The sequence below is a fragment of the Tachypleus tridentatus genome, chromosome 12 (genome assembly GCF_004210375.1).
Source record: "Tachypleus tridentatus isolate NWPU-2018 chromosome 12, ASM421037v1, whole genome shotgun sequence".
Taxonomy (NCBI): domain Eukaryota; kingdom Metazoa; phylum Arthropoda; class Merostomata; order Xiphosura; family Limulidae; genus Tachypleus; species Tachypleus tridentatus.
In genome coordinates, this window is record NC_134836.1 from 100,132,036 (window position 1) to 100,158,075 (window position 26,040).

General features: G+C 35.4%; 1 protein-coding gene across 1 annotated transcript in view; it reads left to right on the plus strand.

The window, feature by feature from the left end:
- LOC143234151 (tyrosine kinase receptor Cad96Ca-like) overlaps window positions 1–25,521 on the plus strand; it is a 37,811-nt gene extending 12,290 nt beyond the window's left edge. The window contains exons 5-10 of the mRNA XM_076471277.1: window positions 3,850–4,048; window positions 8,501–8,611; window positions 11,509–11,690; window positions 13,961–14,089; window positions 15,882–15,993; window positions 21,841–25,521. Coding sequence (XP_076327392.1) covers window positions 3,850–4,048; window positions 8,501–8,611; window positions 11,509–11,690; window positions 13,961–14,089; window positions 15,882–15,993; window positions 21,841–22,112 — 1,005 coding nt within the window. The 3' untranslated portion in view covers window positions 22,113–25,521. The remainder of the gene's footprint in view (window positions 1–3,849; window positions 4,049–8,500; window positions 8,612–11,508; window positions 11,691–13,960; window positions 14,090–15,881; window positions 15,994–21,840) is intronic.
- Window positions 25,522–26,040: the final 519 nt, after the last annotated feature.

The window sequence follows — 26,040 nt, forward strand, 5'->3', positions numbered from 1 at the left end:
GTATTAATGCTTTCATTTAGTCTACGTTAGCCTTTTGTGGCTTCAAGTAAGAATTAGAAGCCGAAGCCGTATTGCTTCTGTAAGGTTTTGTTGGCCTGATTCTTTACAGTAGGTGTTTATGACTTGTTGTCGATAAATTTCAACAATAAACAAGCAACAACACTACAAGTCTGTTTTGAAATAATGTACTAAAACAAGTTAAATATATATACAAACGTTCTTGGTGGTTGGTTATCATAGTTGCATCCAGAACTTCTTCGTCAAATCCCACATTGGCTGAATAATTATCACCTATGCTCAATGCACAGTGCTCTGTGCTTAATAAATAATCATTATGGCACTGCTATCAACACTGAAATTCCATGAAAGTTATTCATGGAAAAGCACCCTAGAAGAATGTAGCATGCTAACATGCTATTTCAGTAGTGCATACATGTACGCGTACCATAGCCAATGATTAATATAGCTGATATGCTTGTTGTATAGAGTTGTTTAAATTAATGATATCATTTTACAAGTAATAGCTGCTCCGTATGTAGTTAGTACAGTATTTTGCTGCAAAAAACACAACATATTTATGCTCATTTAAGTCTATCTTTCCACTCAATGCTACATCAGAAGGACAATTTGCTAATTTATCTTTGGACGTTTGTGGATTTTGTGTGTACTGCCATCCAATTGTTTATCTTGTATTTCAAGCAAAATCGCTTCCAGATTTAATCTCATAGCACTTTTTTTTTTTTTACAAATTTGTTGTGAGGGGAGCATGTCCTCCGATTCTCGTAGTATTGACACGCTGATTGTGTTGGTTTTGATGCCACAAATTAGAACCCCCGTTACAAACATTCTCCTTACGGGCTTTTTATTTTATTTCAATAATAAAACCTCAGAATTCTGCGGTAAACTCAGCTAAAGGAAAACATAAACTATTCTTATATAGTTTGGATAAAATAAAAGTAAAAAATTCAAAAACTAGAGATGGCATTTCCGCCGTCCCTACATAAATTTGTTTGTTTGTTTTGAATTTTGCGCATGGCTACGCGAGAGATATCTGCGCTAGCCGTCCCTAATTTAGCAGTGTAAAACTAAAGGGAAGGCAGCTAGTCATCACCACCAACCGCCAACTCTTGGGCTACCCTTTTACCAACGAATAGTGGGGGTTGACCGTCACATTATAACGCCCCCACGGCTGAAAGGGCGAGCATGTTTGGTGTGACGGGAATTAAAAAACGCGACTCTCGGACTAGGAGTCGAGTGCCTTAACCACCTGGCCAACTTTGTCTGTATTCGAGTGCCTTAACCACCTGGCTAACTTTGTCTGTATTCGAATCCCTTAACCACCTGGCTAACTTTGTCTGTATTCAAGTGCCTCAACCACCTGGCTAACTTTGTCTGTATTCTTTCCGTTTTTAAAAGTTTTTCATTACTTGTTTGCTTGTTTTTTAATGCAGTGTGTCACGTAGTCATGGGAAAAAGGTTGTACTTATGAACAGGTTTTAAATACAGTAAAGTATCAGCTGTAATACTCATTGTTTATCTATTCGTGTTTCACCCTATACTTAAGCTTTTTAAATAACACCAAATTCTGTAAGAAAGTTAATTTGTAGAAGTAATGATAACATCGTTCACACATCGTAATTATTTTTGTTCTTTTAATTACTACTAGTTATTAACAAAACATTTACATTTAAAACTATGTCACTACAGTGAAAACTGGTCGACAACATTAGTTTGGTTTTTAATTATCATGTGATGAAACCGAAACAGAAGAACAAGAAATTGAAACGTTTTGTTTTTCATGATGTTAGAAAACACGTAGATTTTAGAAGTCTTAATATAAATGAAAAAAAACAAACAAACCTATAAACTGTTTACCCCTGAAGAAGAAAAGTCCGCCTTCCGAAAGCGCTGTGGTTATATGGTTTTTTATTTCATTTCTCTTAACCCCGTATCACCAGATGGCTCGGACACTCAACTCGTACTATGAGGGTCGCTGGTTCGAATTCCCGTCACATCAAACATGCTTGCCCTATTAACCTGGAGGGGGATTATAATGTGATAGTCAATCACACTATTCGTTGGTAAAAGAGTAGCTCAAGAGTTTCCGGTGGGTTGTGATGATTAGCTAGCTTCCTTCCCTCTAGTCTTAGATTGCTAAACTAGAGATGGGTAGTACAGATAGCCCTCGCATAGCTTTGCGCGAAATTCAAAGACAAACAAAGAATAATTTCTACCAAAACGTTTTGTTATGATATCTTCAGACATTCCCATGACCTGTAACTCGGTGAGTACATTATTAGGTTACAATACGGATATCATTATAAAGGAAACACTGTATATTATTGTAAAGTTCTTATAACATATTGAGGAGATATTTAAAATACCATTTGGATGAACAATCCGAGCCATCCCTACATAGTCTGTGCTGCCACCTGCCTAATACTTGGTTATTACATTGGAGGTATTGTGTCGTCATTCGTACTCTTTCTCACCGTTTTTCTTCCCAATTTCACAAACTTCTTCTAAGTTGCAATATAAAGGCATATCTTCTGTCTTATTCTGTAATGCAGTGTAATATTGCATAAGTATCGAAACCTGGTTTCGAGCGTTGTAAGTCCACTCATATGCCGCATTGTCACCGAGAGGCGTGCAAAATGAGATGTGTTAATTAAAAATGTGAAGTTTGTGTATGCATGTTTGTTATTAAACACAAAGCTACACCAAGGGCTATCTGTGCTCTGCCCATGGGTATCGAAACCCGGTTTCTAGTAGCATCAGTCTGCACACATACCACTGGAAGGGGAAGCGCTTAGATTTGACCTCGATGAATGACAGATAGGTACAAAAATCTAATGGTTCTTCTGAAACTGTATAAAAATTATTATATGTAGAAGAGTTATCATACTATGTATATTTTTAGTAATTAAACAAGCAATCACTATAACACACATCACCTTCTGCACACCACTGTTGTAAAGAGTGATTATTTGAATATTTGTGGTCTTCCTGTCAGCTTGAATGAGTCTGGCTATTCTTCTCTGACCTCTCTCATTAAAAAGGTGTTTTCACCCACAAAACTGCTGCTCACTGAATATTTTTTGTTTTTCGCATCATTCTCTGTAAACTCTAGAGACTGTAGTTTGTGAAAACCCCAGAAGGTCAGCATTTTCTGAAATGCTGGAATAATTACGTTTGACACCCACAATCATTCCATGGTGAAAGTCTCTTAGATCACGCATGTTCTTCATTCTAATGTTTGGACGAACAACAGTTGAACATCTTGCCCATGTCTGATTGCTTTCTATATTGAGTTGCAACCACATGATACGCTGTTTGGCTATTTACATTAAATAGTACGTGTACCTAATGATATGGCCACTGGGTGTATGTGTGTGTGTATTATAATTTATTTTTCTAATGTATGAGACAAGTCACAGGAAAAAATTAACTTTAAGATCTTTGTTTATAATCTTTTTTAACTTCATAAAAGTTAATTTATTGAATTATTCTAATCATTCATGTGATGACTGATCTCATGCATACTTGAAAAGTGCTTTTGACTCTTTATTACAGACTGAATAATTGAATAAACATGTGGTGCCATAATGTTATTTCAGTTGTATTATTAATGTGTGTTTGTCATGCATTTTTCATATAATGTTAAATATATTGCATCATGCTATCATTAGAATAAATAACTAATTTAAAAATGTTTTGGATGTGTTACTTTACATTGCGTTTGAGTATTAAGAAATTTGTAACTTTTTTTCCCGTGACTTCTTTTTTTAGCCAAAATTATGACTTCTTTTCCTGTAACTTATTTCCGTCCTCCATTTTGTTCTTGTTAAGACTATAACAGAAACAGGCACCCAGAACACATCACTTCATTCTTTGTTGGATGATCCGCAATGGGAAGTTCCCAGGTCAAACGTCCAACTGATTGAGGTCCTAGGAGAGGGAAACTTCGGACGTGTTTGGAAAGCTGAGATTCTACATTCCGATCCTGATGAAACAAGACCATGGTTAGTGGCCGTGAAAACGGTCAAAGGTGCGTATAGTATATCAAGACACACGGTAGGTGTCGTGCGGCCAAAACAACTAGTTTTAAAGCAGAGTGTGTTATTAACACGAGTTATAGTTCGGCGATATTTTACAGTTGGTGTGCGCTACTGGTCTGTTTTTTCACGCATCATATTTCAAGGCAATCCATTAAGAAATACCCAAGTATATCATTCCTTTTTTTTCGAATAAAAAATCCGGAAATCTTATTCGATTGAAAAACATCCTTAAATTTGATAAATTTTTATTCGAATTTGATACTCCGATAAATCTCTCCAACCAAGAAGTTCCATTTAGTGTAAATATAAGTCGCATATAAAAAATTATTTGATACAAATCGCTCAAATTTAACCAAGTTTTGGTGGTGCTTTTTTTCACACATCTACATAAAGTCAGATGAACTATCGGTGTAACATTTTTACTACAGCTTCACCTAAGAGTAAAGGTGAACCATTTTAGTTTTTGTCATATGGATTAAAGACGGCTGATGTAGAGCAGCAAACGTATAAGGTCCAGATACATAAATATTGATTAAGCCAAGCAAATTAGATTAACAGTATCTAGCTCAATAGGTAGAGGTTATTAATGTTTATTCACTGCCAACGTTTCAGTACAAGTTTACTAAATGTTTTGAAATTATACTAATTAATAAGCGTTTAGCGTCACGTGATATTAGTTTAAGCAATTATCATAAATAATTATGCTTGGTAACATTGTGCCGATTGCTTGAGGGTGATGATAAAAAACTATTAATCTAAATTTCATGGCGTTACTATAAAGGAATGCGTTTCCTAATAGCAAAGCTACATCTAGATATCTGCTATGTTCACCAAGGGGAGTCAAACTTCTGATTTTAGCGTTGTAAATCCGAAGACTTTCCGCTGTCCCGCTGACGGATATTACAAAGAAGCTATTAACACTGTTTCAGAGAGGAAAAACTACTAAAATAAATTTTAAAGAATCTAAATGATTCTGTAGAGTGGAGGTCTGTTCCGAATAATAGGGTTATAATCCTAAAGGTAACTTGGATTACTGTCGAGTGCTTGTTTCTTTCTTGCTGTGGTTAATGTGTGTATTGACAAAATACTATAATATCTAATCAAAAACATTTTAGATAAGTAAAAAGGTGCAGCCAAGAAAGATTGAGTGTGATTTAAAGGAATGAAATCAAAATTGGCGGCCAAACTGGTAGCTATACTTAAAGCATTGATAACAACGTTACAGCAAATATTCATTCATTAAGTAGCTAAGCTATGCCACGTACTTTGTTTTTCCCACCATCATATCTCAAGTTCAACAAAAAGAGCGGTTTGGCTAACATGCTGCAATTTTTAGCGTTTTTTACACACGATTAATAATTATTATAAAACTACAATAGTATTTTTCATACATATTATATGCTTATGTTAGGTTTCGTAAAACACGAACCTTATTCTAGACTACTGTACATTACATTAGTATGTTAAACGTTTTCCATGAGATGCATGTTATGCATCTATATGCTTGTGCTATATTTTACGAAGTAAAATAAATAAAAATGAGATAAATAAAAATATATAAAAAATAAAAAATGATTTCATATATTACAATATAATAATGATTGAAAGGTATAAGTATTTTAATATATAATACGAAAATTATATTATTTTCTCGTCAACTGTATTCATGGAGGTCTTTTTTAGTAAATTGAAAATACGCCTCCACCTTAAAAATTCCTAATTGCCAGAACGCTTACAAGCCTGAAAATGGGTGAATGAACGTAAGGAATACATGTAAGGAAGCAGCAAAGAAGGAAGAGAAAATTACAAACATGATTATTGGAGCGCGACATGATAACGTCACCTGTGAAAAAATGGAAAATGAAAGTTGGTTTAATATATTCAATATATAATTTTCTCATATATTTCATTATTTTACATTTTCAAAATTTGAAATAGGCAAAAAAAAAATCCTCTTATATCGCTTTCCTCAGCTGTAGTTTTTCTGTTTCTCATATTAAGTCGAGAACTATGAGAAGAACGATATAAGAGGCTATGTCTTACATTTTTAGGCCTATTTCAAATTTTAAAAAGGTAAAAAAAAGAAATGTATGAGAAAATTATATGCTGAATATATTAAACCAACTTTCAGTTTTATATTTTTTATAGGTGACGTTATCATGTCGTGCTCCAATAATCACGTTTGTTTTGCATTCATTTCGTGCTGTTTAGGCTTGGATACTGAAATACCAAAATTTGCAAGTTATGGCTTCCTTTTGTGAGTTTTGGTTACAGCGACGATAATGACAGTTCTTTTAATTTATTATTCCAGTATTACCATACGAATAAGATTACTTGCAACACAAAGAGAAAAATCGTCCACTTAAAATTGTGCAAATAATTTGAGATCTAATGAAAAAATACACTAGAAAGGCAACATGTGTTGCAATATTCATCAAGTAATCAAAACTGAAGTATTAATATAAAACAAGGCCATATTTAAAATGAACAAACTTTAAAACTACGTAACGCAAGATAACACAATCACATTACGAATTACGAGTTTTATTAAGAAAAGTTTGGGCACAGTACAGGATGCTGCGAAATGAAATCAGTCTGTATATCTAAATCACTTCCTTTACTGACAAACTAATATTCATTTTGTTTATCTTGTTTCAATAATACAAGTACAAAATTGACGAATTTCGTAAAATACAAATCAGGGTACAGGGAACTGAAAATCAATTAACCCAGCCAAGAACAGATAATTCTTGTAATAGTTTCACATAGGAATAAGTTTGATATGCTGATTGAGAATGTTAGAAAATGTCTTTAAAACCTTTTGTAACGTTACGTGGCCCGGCATGGCCAAGTATGTTAAGACGTTCGACTCATAATTCGAGGGTCGCGGGTTTGAATCCAGCACGCACCAAACATGCTTGCCCTTTCAGCCGTGGAGGCATTATAATGTGATGGTCAATCCCACTATTTGTTGGTAAAAGAGGAGCCCAAGAGTTGGCGGTGGGTGGTGATGACAAGCTGCCTTCTCTCTGTTCTCACGCTGCGAAATTAGAGACGACTAGCGCAGATAGCCCTCGAGTAGCTTTGTGCGAAATTTAAAAAAAACAAAACATTACGTACCCTACCCAAAAGTTCCTGAATAAACCTTATTAATCTAAATGCGCTCCTGCTGAGAATAGTTTTAAAAACTAATCATATTAGATACGGGCTTCTTTATATTCGCCTGTGAATGTTGAAATAAAACAAACAACAAACTTGATGACATCTGACGTTTACGAAGAAACGAATAAGTAAACTCTGAAGGAAATAATCTTATCTAACAGAGTAGTGCTTAAAATTTGGACAGGAAAACCACGAGTAATTAGTTTATGGAAAAGTTCTGATAATGAGTGGGGAAGGAAAACTGAAATTACGCTTTCGCGCTATGAAAATATTTACTGACTCACCGAGGTCCAATTAAGATAAGGACATTTCTTGCAACGAGAGAAAGTCTGCGTCTTCTAAAATTAATTGTACGTTAAATTTTGTTTATGTGCGGTGAAGTACAATAATTAATCACCCAACTTCCTTTCCTTAAAGGACACACATAACTCCACATATCACATATAATTATTCCTTCAATCCTTGTCTGTACTTTTAACAAAAGTTGAATATAGTAAAGTATTTCGTTGAAATATGTTTAACGCCTGAGTATGTGAAAATGAGAATCTTCTAAGACTTGATAGAGTAGGATATTTATGATTATCTGTACAATTTTCCAAGTAAGTCCTTTGTAAATTTGCTTCACAAGTTATTTTATTAAATGGAATTTTATTGTGAAATATTTTTTCATAATAAGATGTTATACTTTCAAATCACAGTAATATTCTTGTAGGAAGTGAAAATTTAAATTACAGTGTAAATTCTAAATAACTTCCACACTTATTACTCATAATTACTTTATCTAAACTTCTATAATACTCAATTTCGGAGTTCAGTTCCTACAGTTGGTACAGAAGTGTGCAGCTCAGCGCTTAACAACAGGCACCGCCCGCTATGGCCAGGTGGTTAAGGTACTCGACTCGTAATCCGAGAGTCGTGGATTCAAAACCCCATCGCACCGAACATGCTCGCTCTTTCAGCCGCGGAGGCGTTATGATGTGACGGTTAGTCTATTCCTTAGTAAAAGAGTAGCCCAAGAGTTGGCGGTGAGTGGTGATGACTATCTGCCTTCCCTCTAGTCTTACACTGCTAAATTAGGGACGGCTAGCGCGGATCGCCCTCGTGTAGCTTTGCGCGAAATTAAAAAAAAACACCAAGCACATGTAGTTTCTTTGAAATATATTGGGCAGCGATCCCGTGTTGTCAAGAGTTGTTCTTAAGTAAAATAAACTCTCTACAGTTGTTTAAAGTTTCTTTTATCCCAAACTATAATAAATTGAAGTCTTTCGATTTTTTTTCAGAACGTTCCAGTTCAAAGGACAAAAAAGATTTGTTAAAAGAACTCCAGATTATGCAAGAGCTTGGACGTCATCCAAATGTTGTTACTATACTAGGTTGTTGTACTGAGCAAGGTGAGTCCCGTCATCATAACCTAAGTATCTAATACTAAAATAACAATTAGAGTAATGTCACGCCCCACTTCAGGTGGTTAGGGCGCTCGTCTAGCATTCGGAGGGGGTGCGGGTTCGAATTCTCATCACATCAAACATGCTCGCCCTTTCTGTTGTGGGAGCGTTTTTCATGTTACGGTCAATACCACTATTCATTGTTAAAAGAGTAGCCCAAGAGTTGGCGGTGGGTAGTGGTGACTAGCTGCCTTCCCTCTGATCTTTTACTGTTAAATTATGGACTGCTAGGGCAGATAACGCTCGTGTAGTTTTGCGTGAATTTTAAAGCACGGATAACGAAACATGTCTCAGCTGTTGAGAAATGATTCATCCTAGTTTGAGCAGACTCTCAACTCGTAACTCCCTGTGAGTCATTCACCACGTTGTTATTTGTTCTACGTTCATCCACATTCTGCTGATTCACGTAGGTGGTATTCTGACTTTGATTTAGCAATGTTTAGACATGCACTTAAATTCTTGCACAAAGAGCATGTTTAGTGACCACCAACGTTTTATAGTAATGTGCTGTTGTAACACATTTGGAATTTGTAATAATGAGATTTTGCCCAACTGTATATTATCCATAGTGGACTCAATTATTAACACACAGCTAAAATAACCTTCTTCGGTGTGCACGTAATTTCTTTTTTTTTTTACTTAGTCTACTCTGTTTGGTAGAAGGTTATTTGCACCCGCTGCCCTACTTTAAGAGTAATAGACTATAGACACTTACCGCCAGCAGTTGGAATACTTTAATCGAATAATGGATTAACCGCCTTCACGGCTGAAAGTGCGCGTATGGTTGAAAATGGGATGCGGAACCACAGATGGTGAGTCGAGTGTCCAAGCCATCAGATCATGCTAGACCCTTCATCGAGCAAAATAAATATATTCTTCTTTCGAGATTAAAACAAGTCACTTTAATCAATTGAACATATTATTATAGTAATGTTAATGCTATATTGAAGTCACATGAGAGCCTTTAGATTTGATGGAAATAAAATATTTAAGTACTTTTCAACAATAGCTAAGATTGGTTTGTTTTGAATTTCAAAGGGAAGGCAGCTAGTCATCACCACCCACCGCCAACTCTTGAGCTACTCTGTTACCAACGAATAGCAGGACTGACCGTCACATTATAATGCCCCCACGGCTGAAAGGGCGAGCATGTTTGGTGCGACTGGGATTCGAACCCACGATCCTCAGATGACGAATCGAACGCCTTAACCCACTTGGCCATGCCGAGCCCAACAGTTAAGAATAATCTCCATGTAACAAAAATAAATAAATATCTATATATAGATATACCATATGGTATTCTTAACGTCCATAACTTTACATCGCCCCTGCGGACTCATATTTCTGGAAACCGGGTTTCCATACCAATGGTGGGCAGATCACAGATAGCCCATTGTACAGCTTTGTGCTCAATTCTAAACAAACACACACAAGCTTGACGTCCTTAATTAACACATCTCATTTTGCACGCCCTTCAGTGACACAGCGGCATATCTATAGACTTACAATGCTAGAAACAGGGTTTTGATACTCATGGTGGACAGAGCACAGAAAGTCTATTCTGTAGCTTTGTGATTGTTTAAAAACAAACACCCATTTTGCACATCAAATGTAAGACCGAAAATCTATAACAGTCTTAAAATTTTGTGATCAGCATCTAAATCAAAAATTTCTTTGACCGTTTCCAAATTTTTTTCATTTAAATTCACATTGTCATGTGTGTATCAGACGACACCTTGTGGGAACTGACTACTTAATCAAGAGAACAGCTGAGCTGATGTATAATGTTATAAAGTCAAGTGAAATACTTCTTATTGTCAGGTGAAACAAGTTCAGAAAGCTAATGTGAAAACATTCATCTGCTTTAAGTTTTTCTCCAAATTATTTAGCCGCATTTACTACACGTATACTGGCTTAGGTGCACTGTCCATAGCATAACGTACTTTTGTGTATTAAAGTTTCTAGGATTCGGAACATTCAAATATCTAAGTATGAAGGTTGAAATGTCTTCTAAGACAACCTCTGAGAAAGGTCTGCCTTTAATTATTCACAGGCAAATGCGAGGACCCGAAATTTATATAACTAAAACAATGGAATTTTAGGCATAAATTAAAGAAGTGGTGAAGGTCAAAGTTAGTTTTGTGGCTCTGGTTACACATCACAGACATTAATTTCCGGAACAATCTTCGCGTTAACGAGATCTTTGTTCATTCACTGAGATTCGTTAATCAGAGTTAAGTATTTAAATAAGATAATCCAGAACGAAAGTATTTCATTACACACTGTTTACAATAATCCTTGTTCAGCAATTCCATTGCGTTCATGTGCAACATTTTACTTATCCTTTAATTATCCTTGTTCAACCTATAAAACAGAAACACGGTCGAGTACTTGGTGTTTGTTTATTTGTTATAGAATTTCGCGCAAAGCTACACGAGGGCTATCTGTGCTAGCCATCTCTAATTTAGGAGTGTAAGACTAGAGGGAAGGCAGCTAGTCATCACCATCGACCGGGAACTCTTGCGCTACTCTTTTACCAACGGATAGTGGGACTGACCGTCATATTATAACGCCCCCACGGCTGAAAGAGCGAGCATGTCCGGTGGGACGGGGACTCGAACCCGCGACTCTCAGATTACGAGTCGAGTGCCTTGACTACTTGGCCATGTCGGACCTTCGAATACTTGAAACAGGAACTAAAAGAAAATGTTAACAGCCCCCCCCCAAATACTGAGACAGGTCTTGTGTCTAAATCAATAACCCTTCATTTGTGCATGTTGAAAAGCTATCTGAATGTATCTTAAAACTTACTGTGTCAATGATGCAGCCTTTCTTTTTTCTAGAGCCTTACTATGTTATTATGGAATACGTCGTGAGAGGGAAACTTCTGTCTTTTCTTCGTGACCATCGGTCCAGAAGAGATTATTATAACTGTTCCCCCACATCACAAGCTCTTACTTCCAGGGACTTGACCATGTTTGCTTACCATGTAGCACGTGGAATGGAGTACGTTAGCACTAAAGGGGTACGATTCTGTATTTTATTTTCATATTTTTTTCATCGACCAACTTCAGAAACTATATTTTTAATTTATGAATCCATATGTATTTATATCAAACAGATAAGGAGATAAGAAACAGTAAATCAACAAATATATCCAGAGCTAAAATCAAGGTTGTGATATAAATACACATTAGAAAGAACGCAGATTATAGCCAGTATACAGTATTGTGTAGCATTATTAAGCATGCACAAACCTACCTATAGGTCGATAGTATTTATTTCTGAAGATATACAAGTTCATTTTTGAAGTTTATTCGTCCACCTATGTTTGTTTTTCGTTGAACCAGAATGTTTAATTTTATCCGACTAAACAGAACATTAAATTTCTCTTCATTGTAAAACGTATAATCAGTGATGACGAGAAAACCCACTTGTAGAGAAATATATATATGTAAAAACGGCTGGTATGGATTGAGGAAATTTGTTATGTAGAGGAGCAAACAACGTTTCGACGTTCTTCGGTCATCGTCAGGTTCACAAAGAAAAAAAGAGGTAACTGACCGATAGCTGATCATACGTTTGAAGGGGGTTGTGTAACTGAATGTAGGAATGTAGAGAGCGTTCTTTGATGTTTGATTATATTTATTAATATAGGTATAAAGGTGTTCTTTTGTATTGATTTATTTTGGGCTTGAGTTATTGTATAAGTAAGGCTTCTTTAATTTTTCGTTTGTTTAGGTTTGTTTCTTTGTTTAGTACTTGGGTGTTTTCTATGGTTTTGTTGTGTTTATTTGATTTGCAGTGTTCGAAAACCAGTGGCGGCGCCAGGATATTTCGTTGGGGAGGTTGATGGGGCTGAGGTAAACTGTGGAGGGGCTTCCCAAAATAATAATGTAAATACCAAGGTACATTTCAGAAAGGTATGCTATTTTGAACTGCGTTTTCAATGCAGTTCTCATTGGAAACTCAGACTCTGATTAATAATTCATTATTACAAAATAGAAATAATCTGTTTATGAAAATATGCGTATATGTGAAAGAGAAAGTGTTTTCCATATTTTATGAATATATGTAGGTAACAATATTGGGGAGGCTCAAACCCCCCTAACCCCCCAACCACCCTTGGCGCCGCCACTGTTGAAAACTTGTGAAGGTGACTTTTTGTTTATTTGAATCTGGTTTCTATTTTTCTACTTGTTTCTCTAATATAGAAGTCGCGGCAGTTATCACATTGTATTTTATAAATAATGTTGGTGTGGTGTTTGTAAAACGTATACATTTATACTCTATCGTCGGCCTTGTTAAGCCAATAGGATTCAAAAGAAATAAACTAATTGTTTTAATTATATTCCCTGTGAACTAAACATTTCATTTTATAACTTAAAAGTTCGCATTAGCTTACAAATTCAATACTGGATCCAGCAATAAAGATAGATAATCTGAATAAAGCTTTCTATAATTTAAAGTACGATCATAAAACTATTAACACAACTTACATCAATAATTCAATTGTTTAACTTTTATCTGCAGAAAATGTTTGAACGAGTTTTTTTTCATCTTTTTGAATCGGAAAGATGACAGCTTCACCAACAGGCTAACAATTTGTTACTCAATTGTTTCGAAACGACAATGCACGTTTGAGTATTGAATCTAATTGGCAGTTCGTTTGGAAAACTCAGTAGCTACTCAAAATGGTTTGCTTCATTGATTACTTTTGTTTCGTATTACGTATTTTGTTCAACTAATAACTAGATATTTAAAGGATTATATGCTTAAACAGATAAGTAATGAATATTTTAAAATGATAGAGAACGAGTGTATTGAAACTTTGCAAATTACGAAATATTTTAGCAAGAAAGAGACTGAATCAAAGTAATTTTACATAAGTTGAACAAATTAGTGAATAATGATGCCGTAAAAAACAATTATGTGGATACAGATATTTCTAGGTTCATCATGGTTAATGTGTCGAAACAGGATTGAGATATCTTACGTTCAAGATGCGATGCCACTAAACATGCCCAGTACTTTCAGTTATGGGTGAGTTATAAAAGTGGCAGTCATACTCGTTATGCGGTATAAAGAGCTGTAGAGAGTCCTTGTGGTAGCGTATATTGCTGACCAGTTGCCAGCAGCTCATAACTATGGAAAACTATAAGTGAACTCTGTGGGTCCTCTGACGTGGCCATCTGGTTCACGATGTCGTTCAGATTTAAAGTTCTGATTCTAGTCCTTAAGTATATAAGTTAATGACCATAAAATCGACTTCTCATTTCGTACCTGAATATGTAGGTGATTCACAGAGACCTGGCTGCCCGGAACGTCCTCGTTGACCATAACAAGGTGTGTAAGGTGGCTGATTTTGGTCTCTCCAGGAGCATTCGTGATAAGGACAGTGAAATGTATGAACAGAAAACAAAGGTATGTTCAAATGTTAGAGCAACAAGAACACATTGCCCTACAACAATATTACACTCATTCTTTCTATGAGTAATGATTGGTTTGGTGGTTTTAGATCAAAGCCACTTTGAGTTATCTGCTTTGTCCACCGCGGGGACTCGAACCCAGTATTTTAGTGTTGTAGGTTCGTAAATCTAACGCTTTTCCAGCGTATGAGTATTAAAAACGACTTTAAATACAATACTATTTCAATATATACAAGTGTTTGAAACAATATTTATTTTCAATGTACTTTAATCAGTTTTATTTTTTCCCCTTGTGGCTAAGTTGTATGTCTGTGGACTTATAACGCTATAAACTGGGTTTAGATACCCGTGGTGGGCAGAGCACAGATGGTCCATTGTGTAGCTTTGTGCTTAATTCAAAACAACAACAATTTTATTTTTATGCGCTTAAATTAGAAGGCTTATTTTGTGAATTATTTTACATTTATTCCTGGGTTTAAATGTTAAAATGTTTTTATATAGAGAAAAATCTTTCCTTTTATCATACGCTTTTCATATAATTATTCAGTGCATTATTAACAATGTATTATATTGTAGTAGCTAATTACAACGCTATAACGTACAACACCTTTCATTCTCTATTTCCAACCACCAGATATTCATTACACAAAATGGAAGTAAAAAAACAGTCTTAAAACTAGATGTAAAGCAACACAAATTTACAAAGCCTTGACGTATAAACTAATGAACGTGCAAGTCATTCGTGAGAAACAGAGTTGATTACCACCTAAAGTTGTTGAAATCCATACAATAAGAAATTTGTATCAATGTATACAAAATGTATTTTTTTTCCCACGTACAAACGAAACACGGGCAGTTATCATGTTCTTGGTTTTATGATTGTTATTTAGCGAAATATCCAAACTGGTTTTAAAACTTATTAGTTGGAGATTGATCCAGTTTTGAGCAGCGAAGCAGACTGCTTATTGTGGTTAAAAACCTGTTGCGTGTTAATGTAGGTCAGAGTGTCTGAAATAGAAGGAATTGATATATTTATTCGCTCTAGTTAATTTTCATATACAGCTGTATGCGTGTGTCAGCAGCGCCATTCAGATACCCCCAAACTGAGGAAGGAAAGACAAATCAGTCTACTTCGTCCCCAGTGGGACAGCGGAACGTATATGGACTCACAACGCTAAATCCGGGATATAGCCTTTTGTGTAGCTTTGCATTACGAAAACAATAACAACAATATACTTTCTTCAAATATAATGTTAATTAAAACATATTTGAAATAATAGTTTTCTTAAATAATCCTCTATTATCACTTTTTTTCTACAGTTTGACAAAAGTTTCAATCATTTTATAATGTTCTTTGGTGTATCAGTAGTAAGCTTCCGGGTTTCCAACGCCAATATCCGAGGTTTGTTTTGAATTTCATGCAAAGTTTACCAACGAATAGTGGGATTGACCGTACCATTATAACGCCCAACGGCTGAAAGGGCGAGCATGCTTGGCGTGACGGGGATTCGAACCCGCGACCCTCAGATTACGAGTCGAGTGCTTCAACCACCTGGCCATGCCGGGCCTTCTGAGAGTTAACAGAGTGGCGGGGTTTAGAGCACAGTTAACAAAAAGTGGTAGTGAATTTTTTACAAAAACATTGAAAGTGTTCAACGATAGTGCTGCTATTCACGATATACGATGTTGAAGTTACACGTAGAAAAATATAAAAAAGGGGTCTGGATATGTCTTGAAATCAAGGTTATATAAAGTAATATATTAAACAGCATTTTCTTTTTCTACAGGGAGCCCTTCCTGTTCGTTGGATGGCACCAGAGTCTTTATATCTAAACGTGTTCACAGTCAAGTCTGATGTTTGGTCATTTGGAATTTTGCTATGGGAGATTGTTACATTAGGTAAGTCTAACTAGTTAATCAGTGGGCGAAACAGAGGAAGAGAGAGTTCCATAAAAAATGAAATATACAAAAACACTTTACTAATATTCTCAGAATGTGAATTTGTAATAGATAGTTTAAAATTTAGTTATTAAGAACCAATTTGAAAGTCAACTATTATTCTGAGATTTTTATCATGTTGTTAAACAACAACATAACAACAATATAACTTGCAGCTATGTTGGTTTTCAGTGAAACATTTCTAATTAAAATAATAGAGAATGTTCAATAGCCGTAGTGCTTGAAATTGTTTTAGGCAAGGTTAGAGTAAATTAATCTGCGATACTTTTTTGTTTCTTTTTATTAGTTACATTCTTGTGGGCCCATCATGGCCAGGTGGATTAAGACGTTCAACTGGTAATCAGAAGGTCGCGGATTCAAATCCCCGTCACACCAAACAGACTCCTCCTTTCAGTCATGGGGGCGGTCAATCCCACTATTCATTGATATAAGAGTAGCCCAAGAGTTGGCGGTGGGTGGTGATGACTAGCTGCCTTCCCTCTAGCATTACACTACTAAATTAGGGATGGCTAGCGCAAATAGCCCTCGTGTAGCTTTTTGCGAAATTTCAAATAATAAAACAAACAAACATTTTTGTGCGCCATTAATACCACGCGTGAGACGCTTGTATAACCGATTTGATTACTCATAAGGATTTCTTCCAGCCAACCCTCAAACTGAAATTATTTTTGGCAGTATTAGTGTAAATTAATACATGAGACCGTGGGCAAATACATCAATCGAAAGGGTTTGGTCTTCTGAGTCCAAACCTGAAATTAGATCTGATATCGGTCTAAATATTTCGGGGCAGTAAGCTAAGAAATTTTGTACTTGGAAAAAAAACAAATAAAAATCAGATCCGTTTTATGAGCTATTATGCAGCGGTTTGAAATACTATTACACAAGAAAGCTTTTGCCAGTTATCTAGAGCGGATTATACATTGCGGCAAGTAATGTGTTAATACTGGAAAAAAGTTCGAAAATAGAGCATACAATATGTAGTCCAGCTACACATTTTTCTGTTACTTAACAAAATTATCACATTTTGTTTTCCTGTGGGAAAGGTTTATGTAAAGTTGTATATATTATGTATTAAAGTAAGCAATGACTTTCCATTAGCAGGACAGATAACGTCTCGAGGCTATAACTTTTCTTATGCTTCAATGGAAATGGCAAACAGTCCTATGAGTACCTCAAGCGGGTCTGGAGGAATATAGCCTTGCTGTGTCGTGTATGTAATTTCAACAACAGCATAAGAGAAAACAACTTCTACACTTTCAAAAATACCTCTTTTTTAGTAAAGGTATTGTCCACCGCCATAAATACATAGATTGCTCTCACTGCGTTCAGCCTCTTTCTTTTTCCAAACTCAGGCAAGGTCGGACATTTTGGATTTATTTTGTAATATACTTCTTGTTAGATAGCGGATCCAATATTCTCGCTCTTGGGAAACCAGTTCACCTAAGAATGGATTGTTTTGAATTTCGCGCAAAGCTACACGAGGGTTACCTGCGCTAGACGTCCCTAATTTTGCAGTGTAAGACGGGAGAGAAGGCAGCTAGTCATCACGACCCGCCTCCAACTCTTGGGCTACTCTTTTATCAAAGAATAGTGGGATTGGCCATCACATTATAACACCCCCACGGTCGAAAGGGCGAACATGTTTGGTGTGACGGGGATTCGAATCCGCGATCCTCGGATTACGAGTCGAATGTCATAACCACCTGGTCATGCCGAACCACACGAAAGAATGCCAAACTTATTAGCAAATAATTTGAACGGACACCTGCAGTTTTACATTCGACAAGTCTTTATGGGCAAAGTTTAGAACGTATACGAGGGCTGTTCAAAAAATACGCGGAATGACGTCATAAAACAAAATGTACTTTATTTAGAAGTTACAGGTCTGGGATTTCTTCAAAGTACTCTCCTCCCCAACGCACACACTTATCCCAACGGTGTTTCCACTTGTTGAAACAGTCCTGGTACGCTTCTTTTGTAATGTCCTCCAGCTCCTTCGTCGCATTTGCCTTAATCTCGGGAATCGTCTTAAATCTTCTTCCTTTCAAGGGTTTTTTGAGTTTGGGGAACAAGAAACAATCACAAGGAGCAAGGTCAGGTGAGTAGGGGTGGGTGGGAAAGAACAGTGATCGAGTGTTTGGCCATTAACTCACGAGTTCTGAGGCACAAATTTCGCAGCAACGCGGTGCATCTTCAATTTTTCGGTCAAATTCTCGTAATAAGATCCAACTGATATTCTACACTCTTCAGCAAGCTCCCTGACAGTCAGACGTCGATTTGCCCGCACCAGGGTGTTGATTTTGTCGACGTGTGGGTCGTCAGTTGACGTGGAAGGACGTCCAGGACGCTCATCATCTTCAATGGACTGTCGACCATCCTTAAAACGTTCATGCCACTTGAAACATGCCGTACGCTTCATAGCAACATCACCGTAAGCCGTGTTAAGCATACCAAAAGTTTCAGTCGCAGATTTTCCAAGTTTAACACAAAATTTCACAGCAAGTCGTTGCTCCTTCAGGTCATTCATTCTGAAATCCGCCAAACGAAAAAATCGCACTTCTTTTAAAACCGCGTAGCTAATACACAAATGAAGATATCTGCAATCGGGAAATGGCGTCGTAATCAGCTGATCTGTGCAAACCTAGCGACACCAAGCGGATTCCCCTGGAACCAACTGGAGCCGCGCAATTCAAACAGTCCGCGTATTTTTTTGAACAGACCTCGTATATGAAGACACAAGATAGTGTGTCGTGTGGCAAAAACGACCAGCCCGCAGGTTACACTGTGTGTAATTAACAGTTTAGAGATTTTTCACATTCTGTTTTTCGGACTGTACTTATCCAATGTATTGTACATTTTCACTGGACGTGTTCTACATAACTCTTACATCACAATCCAAATTTAAAGCTATCCATTATAAAATACCTGAGATATATTATCTACAATTATGTTTGAGTTTCTTTCCTTATTTTATCTTCGCACCAATAGTGCGGAAATGTATTTGATAACGAAACATACTTCAGTGGACTTTTAAGTTCATACACCGATAGATCTTTACGAACTACAATTAGGAATCTCATTTGGTTTAAATGTAAGCGACATATGAAAGGTTATTCAACAAAAAGCGCTTTGCACACACCTACGCAAAACGTCACGTGCTTTCCAACCAACAGTTAGGAGTCCCATTTGGTGTAAATTTCAGCCACACGCACAAAGTTATTCGATAAAAATTGCACATATTTAACCAAACATTTTGCGCACGTCTACAAAATTTCAGATTTGCTAACAGTCTGACATTTTTTACAACAGCTTCAACTAACAACATAATTTTTTAGTATTTTTAGTACTGTGCCACTTGAATTAAAGACAGTCGATTTAGAACAGCAAAAATATGAGGTGAAATAACCCATTGGTTAGACCAATTAAACTAAATTAGCAGTTTATAGTTCAAGTTTTCAAAAGAAAAACAGGTGAACGATTATTGTTGATTATTCATTGCGGACTTTTTAGCGCAAATTCACGAAATTTTATGAAATTATACTAATTAAAGATCAGTTAGCTTCACATGATATTAACTTAAGCAATTAGCATAAATAATGATGCTTGATACGGCTGTACCGATTGCATGAGGGTGATGACAAGAAACTGTTAATCTAAATTTCATGGCGTTACTTCAAGTAAACCATTAACACTGTTTTACAGAGGAAACTACAACCGTATACAGTATGTGTTCCTCATTACGCTGAGCTTACGAAGAAAAGTGTGTCTACCTTTCAAAAATCGAATACTCGTAATATTCTCATTCTCTCCTTACGTAACTAAGCGATCGTCTGTATCAGTTAGACACTATAACCCATAACAAACATTCACAACAAAAACTGCACAAAAACGATCGGAAGAGATAAAATGAAATAACTATGATAGCAAGTGGAAGCTAATAGTTTGTTCTGTAAAATAAAGGTCTATTCCGAATAACAAGCTAATGTTGGTTAATAACGGGTGTCACTTTCTTACTTGCTGTGGTTTGTTGGTGTGTGTCGACAAAATATCATAATATGTAATCAAAAATATCTCAGGTGTGAAAACAAAAGTGTTGCCAAACAAGATTGAGTGTAAGACTTAAAGAAATGAAACCAAAATTGGCGGTCAAACTGGTAGCTACACCTGATGAATTGATAATAACTTTACATAAAATATTCATTTATTATTTAACTAGGCCGGGTATTTTGTTTTACCCACCATCGTGTCCCAAGTTGAACACAACACGCGGCCTGAATAACTAATGAATGAACACATGCTGTAGAATTCTTATCAGTGGTACAGTGGTATGTCTTCGGACTTAACCATTAGAAACCGAGTTTCGATACCTGCAGTGAGCAGTACACAGATAACCCCTTTTGAAGCTTTGTGCTTAGTAACAAACAACTACAACTTATCGGTGCTATAAATGTAGCTACCAATTTGGTCGACAATTCTGATTTCATCACTTTAAGCCTCACGCTAAATCCTGTTTTGGCTGCACCTTTTTCACGTCTGAGGTGTTTTTGATTATACACACACGTGAGCACGCTCACACACACACACACGCACCCACATCATAAAATGTATAAAAATAAGCCAAGATATTAAAGGAGGAAAAATTTCATAACTCACAAAGAGCCCAACAAGTATATAATATATTATGAAGGATACAAAAGGCGAAACAGAATGCTTTTATTCACACGTCACTTATTCATTCTACTGGCAAAAATGAAGAAGACAGTGTTTTTATTTTGTTTTAAGGCATGGTCAAATGGTTAAGGCGATCGATTCGTAATTTGAGGGTCGCGGGTTCGAATCCTTGTTAAAAACATGCTCGTCCTTTTAGCCGTGGAGGCGTTCTAAAGCGTGGTCAATTCCACTCTTCATTGGTAGAAGAGTAGCGCAAGAGTTAGCGGTGGGTGGTGATGACTAGCTGCCTTCCCTCTAGTCTTTCACTGCTAAATTAGAGACGGCTAGCGCAGATAGTCCTCGAGTAGCTTGGGTCGCGGGTTCGCGCCCGCATCGCGCTAAACATGCTCGCCCTCCCAGCCGTGGGGGTGTATAATGTGACGGTCAATTCCACTATTCGTTGGTAAAAGAGTAGCCCAAGAGTTGGCGGTGGGTGGTGATGACTAGCTGCCTTTCCTCTAGTCTTACACTGCTAAATTAAGGACGGCTAGCACAGATAGCCCTCGAGTAGCTTTGTGCGAAATTCCCAAACAAACAAACAAAAAACACTCAAAATTTAAATGTTTTAACGCAAAAACAAGTATCCTTTAACATACAACTTCTGAAAGCATACACTTTGGAGTAGTTCATACTACTTACACAGTACAATACTCACACATAAAACGATGATTTTTTTAAAAAAGATATTATCATAAAGTAACCATTATATTGTTGAAAAAAAAAGATACAGCGTAGTTTAAATATTGTTATATATTCTTTTCTTCGTTCATTCTCACTTTTTTAGAATTACAAATATGGTACGGAAGAACAAAAAGAAGTTTTGAACTTGACACAGCAGGTCTCAGCTGTTGCTTGGTGATATTTTTGCACGTTATTTTTTGATACAAAAACACAGTGTAAGTTTTGCACGTTTATGAAGATGGCGAAAGTTGTGAACGACAGATCCCTTACATAAACACCTGTTCTCTTTTTGTGTATACTTTTTGTAATTTACCGTCTGATTTACATGCTTTATCACGTGCTAATAGTTGCACTTTACTTCACAGTATCAAGGTGTTTGTTTATACTTTTGAACAGGTTCCACTCCATATCCTGGTCTGGGGGCTCGACAAGTGATACAGGAAGTCAGAGAAGGTTATACTATGGAACAGCCAGAGCATTGTAGAGAAGAGTTATACAAAATCATGAAAGACTGTTGGAGGGCAGATGTCAATAATAGGCCCTCATTTTCTGATCTACGAACTGAGCTTGGACGATTACTAGAGTTACAAACAGGTTACGTGGATTTAGAACATTTTCCAGAACACGTGTACTATAACCTTTATCAAAGTTATGGGGAGAAAGTTTAATAGCGATGATTTTACAATGGTATAAATAAAACTAAAGCTATGCAAGTTACATAATTATTTAACATGAATAAACATGTGCAGTTAGAGTATGATAAAATCTGAAAACATGAATAATACAGTCAAAAGTGGATGTAAGCAAAAGAGAATTATTTGGTCACCAATTCTGCCAAATACCTTCGTCTGTCATTTTGAAATGTTTGGAATTAGGCACAGTGCTACACAATGGACTATCTGTGCTATGTCTACCACGCTTTTAGTGGTGTGAGCTTGCAGACATACCACTGGGAGTCGGTAGTTTGAATAAAATTTTGACCACATAATTCTTTTTCTTCTATAGTCATTTTCAGCTATTTCTTCAGATTTTCTTACTTGGTTATATGAACTGAAATTTGAATTACCAAAACAATGTGTGAAAAGTTATGGAAGGGTGAAAATGATTCTTTGATAACAATTTTGATGCCATTAAGTGGAAAATGACATTTTGGTTTAAAATATTAAGTGACCAAAGAATTAAAAAGCAGAATGTTTAACCATGAGAAAATGAGGAAGGGAAATGGAAAACTGGAAATATTCTACAAAAATTAAATGAAAACTATGGAATGAGAATAACTAGGAAACGTAGTCTGTTTGGTCAAACCAACAGATGAGTTTTGAGATTTTACCTCCTGTACAGCATGGTTTTTGAGTACAGTTGTGTAATAATTTTACTTCCTATTTCATCAGTGTTCATGAACTATGAAATGAAATAGATAAGAAAAACAAAAATCTGGGACTTCTCAGCATTCTTAACAAGCTGGACCAAAGAAGTTCAAATACGTACAAAGTTCTTCTTATAATAGTGTCACAAGTTCTTAAATATAGACATTATAATTTTCATACATGGAATTTTCCAAAGTATATGACTATGACAAAGTAATTATAATTTTCATAACTTACAATGAAAGTTGAGTTATCAGTGTCATAGTCAGCATATTTAAAAGTATTTATAATAAAACTACAAAACTGTATTCTTCTTAATTGTCTAAATTTACGTTTTGTTATTATATTCCCATTGTTTTTGTGTCAAGTCAAAGTTTTTCTAACATGGGTGCATTTTGGTACAGGATCTTTTAATAGTTAATTTAAGATTTCTTGTTAGATTAGTTTTTTTTTCATATCACAGGCATACATAAATCATGTTAGCTACATCTTATCTTTGAGGTGAATTTAGAAATCTAAAGATTATTATATAATAAGGCCTAGAAATTAAGAACAGCTGGAAGTACAACATAGATAATACACTGAGAATAGTTATATTGATATGAAGCAACATGCCAGTAGGAACAAATTTCAAGAAAGTTCTGCCAGTTCAATACTTAGTACAACTTCATGACAAATGATGCACATACACACAATCCTACTATTCTTATGAAGTTAATAAAATGAATGCCATGCATGGTGTGAGGACCTTTGCTAGTAATATGTAATAATAACTGAAGAAAATAGTCAATTAAAATCTGTATGGGTTTATAGACAATTATATGCACTGTTTTCCTTAAACAGTTAATTTTGGCATATTAGTGATGAATACCATATTTTCCTTGTCAAACACACTGTGTCTGTGACCCTTCAATGATGTTCCCGTAAGTTCAAACTTATTCAGAGAACAGCCACGTTAAACTTGTTTCACTCCACTTGTTCATCTTTCAAACAAACTTGCAAAATTTTTAGGCTTATTGCTTCCAAGTTCAGGCTTGTGCAGATGTAATGAAGTTTCATCAAAGGATTTAGGTACAAGGCTGAACAGATTTGTTTTTAGTTCAGTTTCTTCAGGAGAAAAACTGTTGATTTTAAGATGTGTTTCAAAACTTGGAATGTTTCATTTGCTCTCCTTTGTCATCTTAAACTCCTTGTTTATGATCTTATTAATAGTTCCAGAAGATATAATCAGCTTCATAGCAATGGCATTTTGGGTCAAAGGATTCTCTTTCACAACCACAACTTTTAACCATATGAATGAGAACCTTGGTGTTCACTGGCTTAAGGTGTGGTTTCACAGTTTATTGTTGTCTTTCCTAAGTGATATGCTACACGAGTTTTTCAACTTTTAATGGAAAAGACATTTCTTTTTGTAACGTTGCGTCCTCTTGTTTTATATCCTTTAATGATCTTATTGTGCGATTATTAGAATTGTCACAAACCACAACAGATACTGTTCAAGTTTTGGAGGCACTTTACATATCGTATCCTTAGGAGTTATTGTTTTACCTGTGGAATGAGACAAATGCCTATCATATGTCCAAATACCAAAAATACAAATTTTCAAATTGAATGTAAATTCTGACAGAAAAACCAAGTTAATACAGACTTTATTTCAGTAATTTATGGAAAAACTAGTTGAGAAAAAAAATTGTTTAAAACAGTGTAATGAGAAGAATGTTACAAAATGTTTAAAATCTAATATAGAAATCTACATTTACAAAAAAAGTATTTCAACCAGTTACAGGTCTGCTGGTACATGTTTTGTCTAAACATGTTGTGATAAAACAGGGTGGCTACATTCCTTCCAAAATGTTTCTTTCTTGACTGCTCTGCACAAATGTGTATTACGCATTGATATTTCAACATTTTCTCATAAATTTATATAAAATCTTACTTTAGCTTTTAACCTCTTATTGATCAGCACAAAGCTACACAATGAACTATTTGTTCTCTCTCACTACAGGTACCAAAACCAGTTTTGTTAGCATTGTCAGCCTTCAGAATTAACTGTAGGACCTATGGCCTGTCTGTAAAAACTTTAAGACTATTGTCTGAACAAATATTTATATCAAAGACACTGTGTCTTTATGACACCCAAAACATTACTGAATTTGTAACTGTAAAATAACCATTGATCTAACTTATCATCAAATAATGAGTCAGCTAATTATTACCAAATGAAAGACCATATACTGACTGACCATGATATGTTAAAGTACAACAGTAATTGTTCTAACTAGACAAAAGATAAGGATGCTATTTTGTGTAACTGTTGAAATTCTTTTTTTCAAATTCCTTTAACAAATTTTCAGGTTAGTGATCACCTTGTAAAACAGGTAAAAGTGTTTAGGCTGAACTTTGTTTTGGCTCTTTGGAAGAGAATGATTAAATTTTGATTCACCTTTTAAATTTCTAAAATGTTATTTGAATCCTGAATTCATTCAGTTTAAATTACCATTTTTGTCATGACTTCTACATGTGTAGTTTTTACTAACCTGTTATCTACTACTATAAAACAGTATATCATGCAGTTGCCTGTAAGTCAAGTCACCTTGAGTAAAAATTGTACATAAAAATATAAAGTACAAGTAAAATAAAGAAAAAGTAATGTAATCCAATGGTGCTCTGCAACATGGATCATCAGACTTATTAAAGTATCATGATCAAAGTCAAGATTCTTTTCTGCCAAGTGATTAAACCTTTTTTTTATAAGTGAGAATGTTAGGTGGTAAGAGTGACAAATAATTATGAAAAAAATGAAAAGTACAAGTAAGAAAGATACATCAAGGTAAAACGCACTGCAAATATTTATTTTCTTATAAAATAAATTAGAAGTTTTAATATATATCATAAATATCAATTACATGGAATTAATACACGATAACCTAAGCTTAGAAATTATTTTTCTGTAAAGCTGCAATACAATATAAAGCTTCAATAAAACAAGAATAAATTATCAGAAAGTTTGCATCCAAATAAGTCTTTTATGCAACTGGTATGTATCAAACAACTATTTATTCCATGAAACTCTCTAGGGTTAAAAATACCTATAGGCATATAACACTACAGTTAGTACCTTGTGTATAATTTATACAACAGTTTCTAATTCAAAAGCTTCTCAAATGTCCTCAATTTACTGGTTGTGTGGAAAAAAAAACAGAGGAAAAAATAAACTTTTATAAAAATG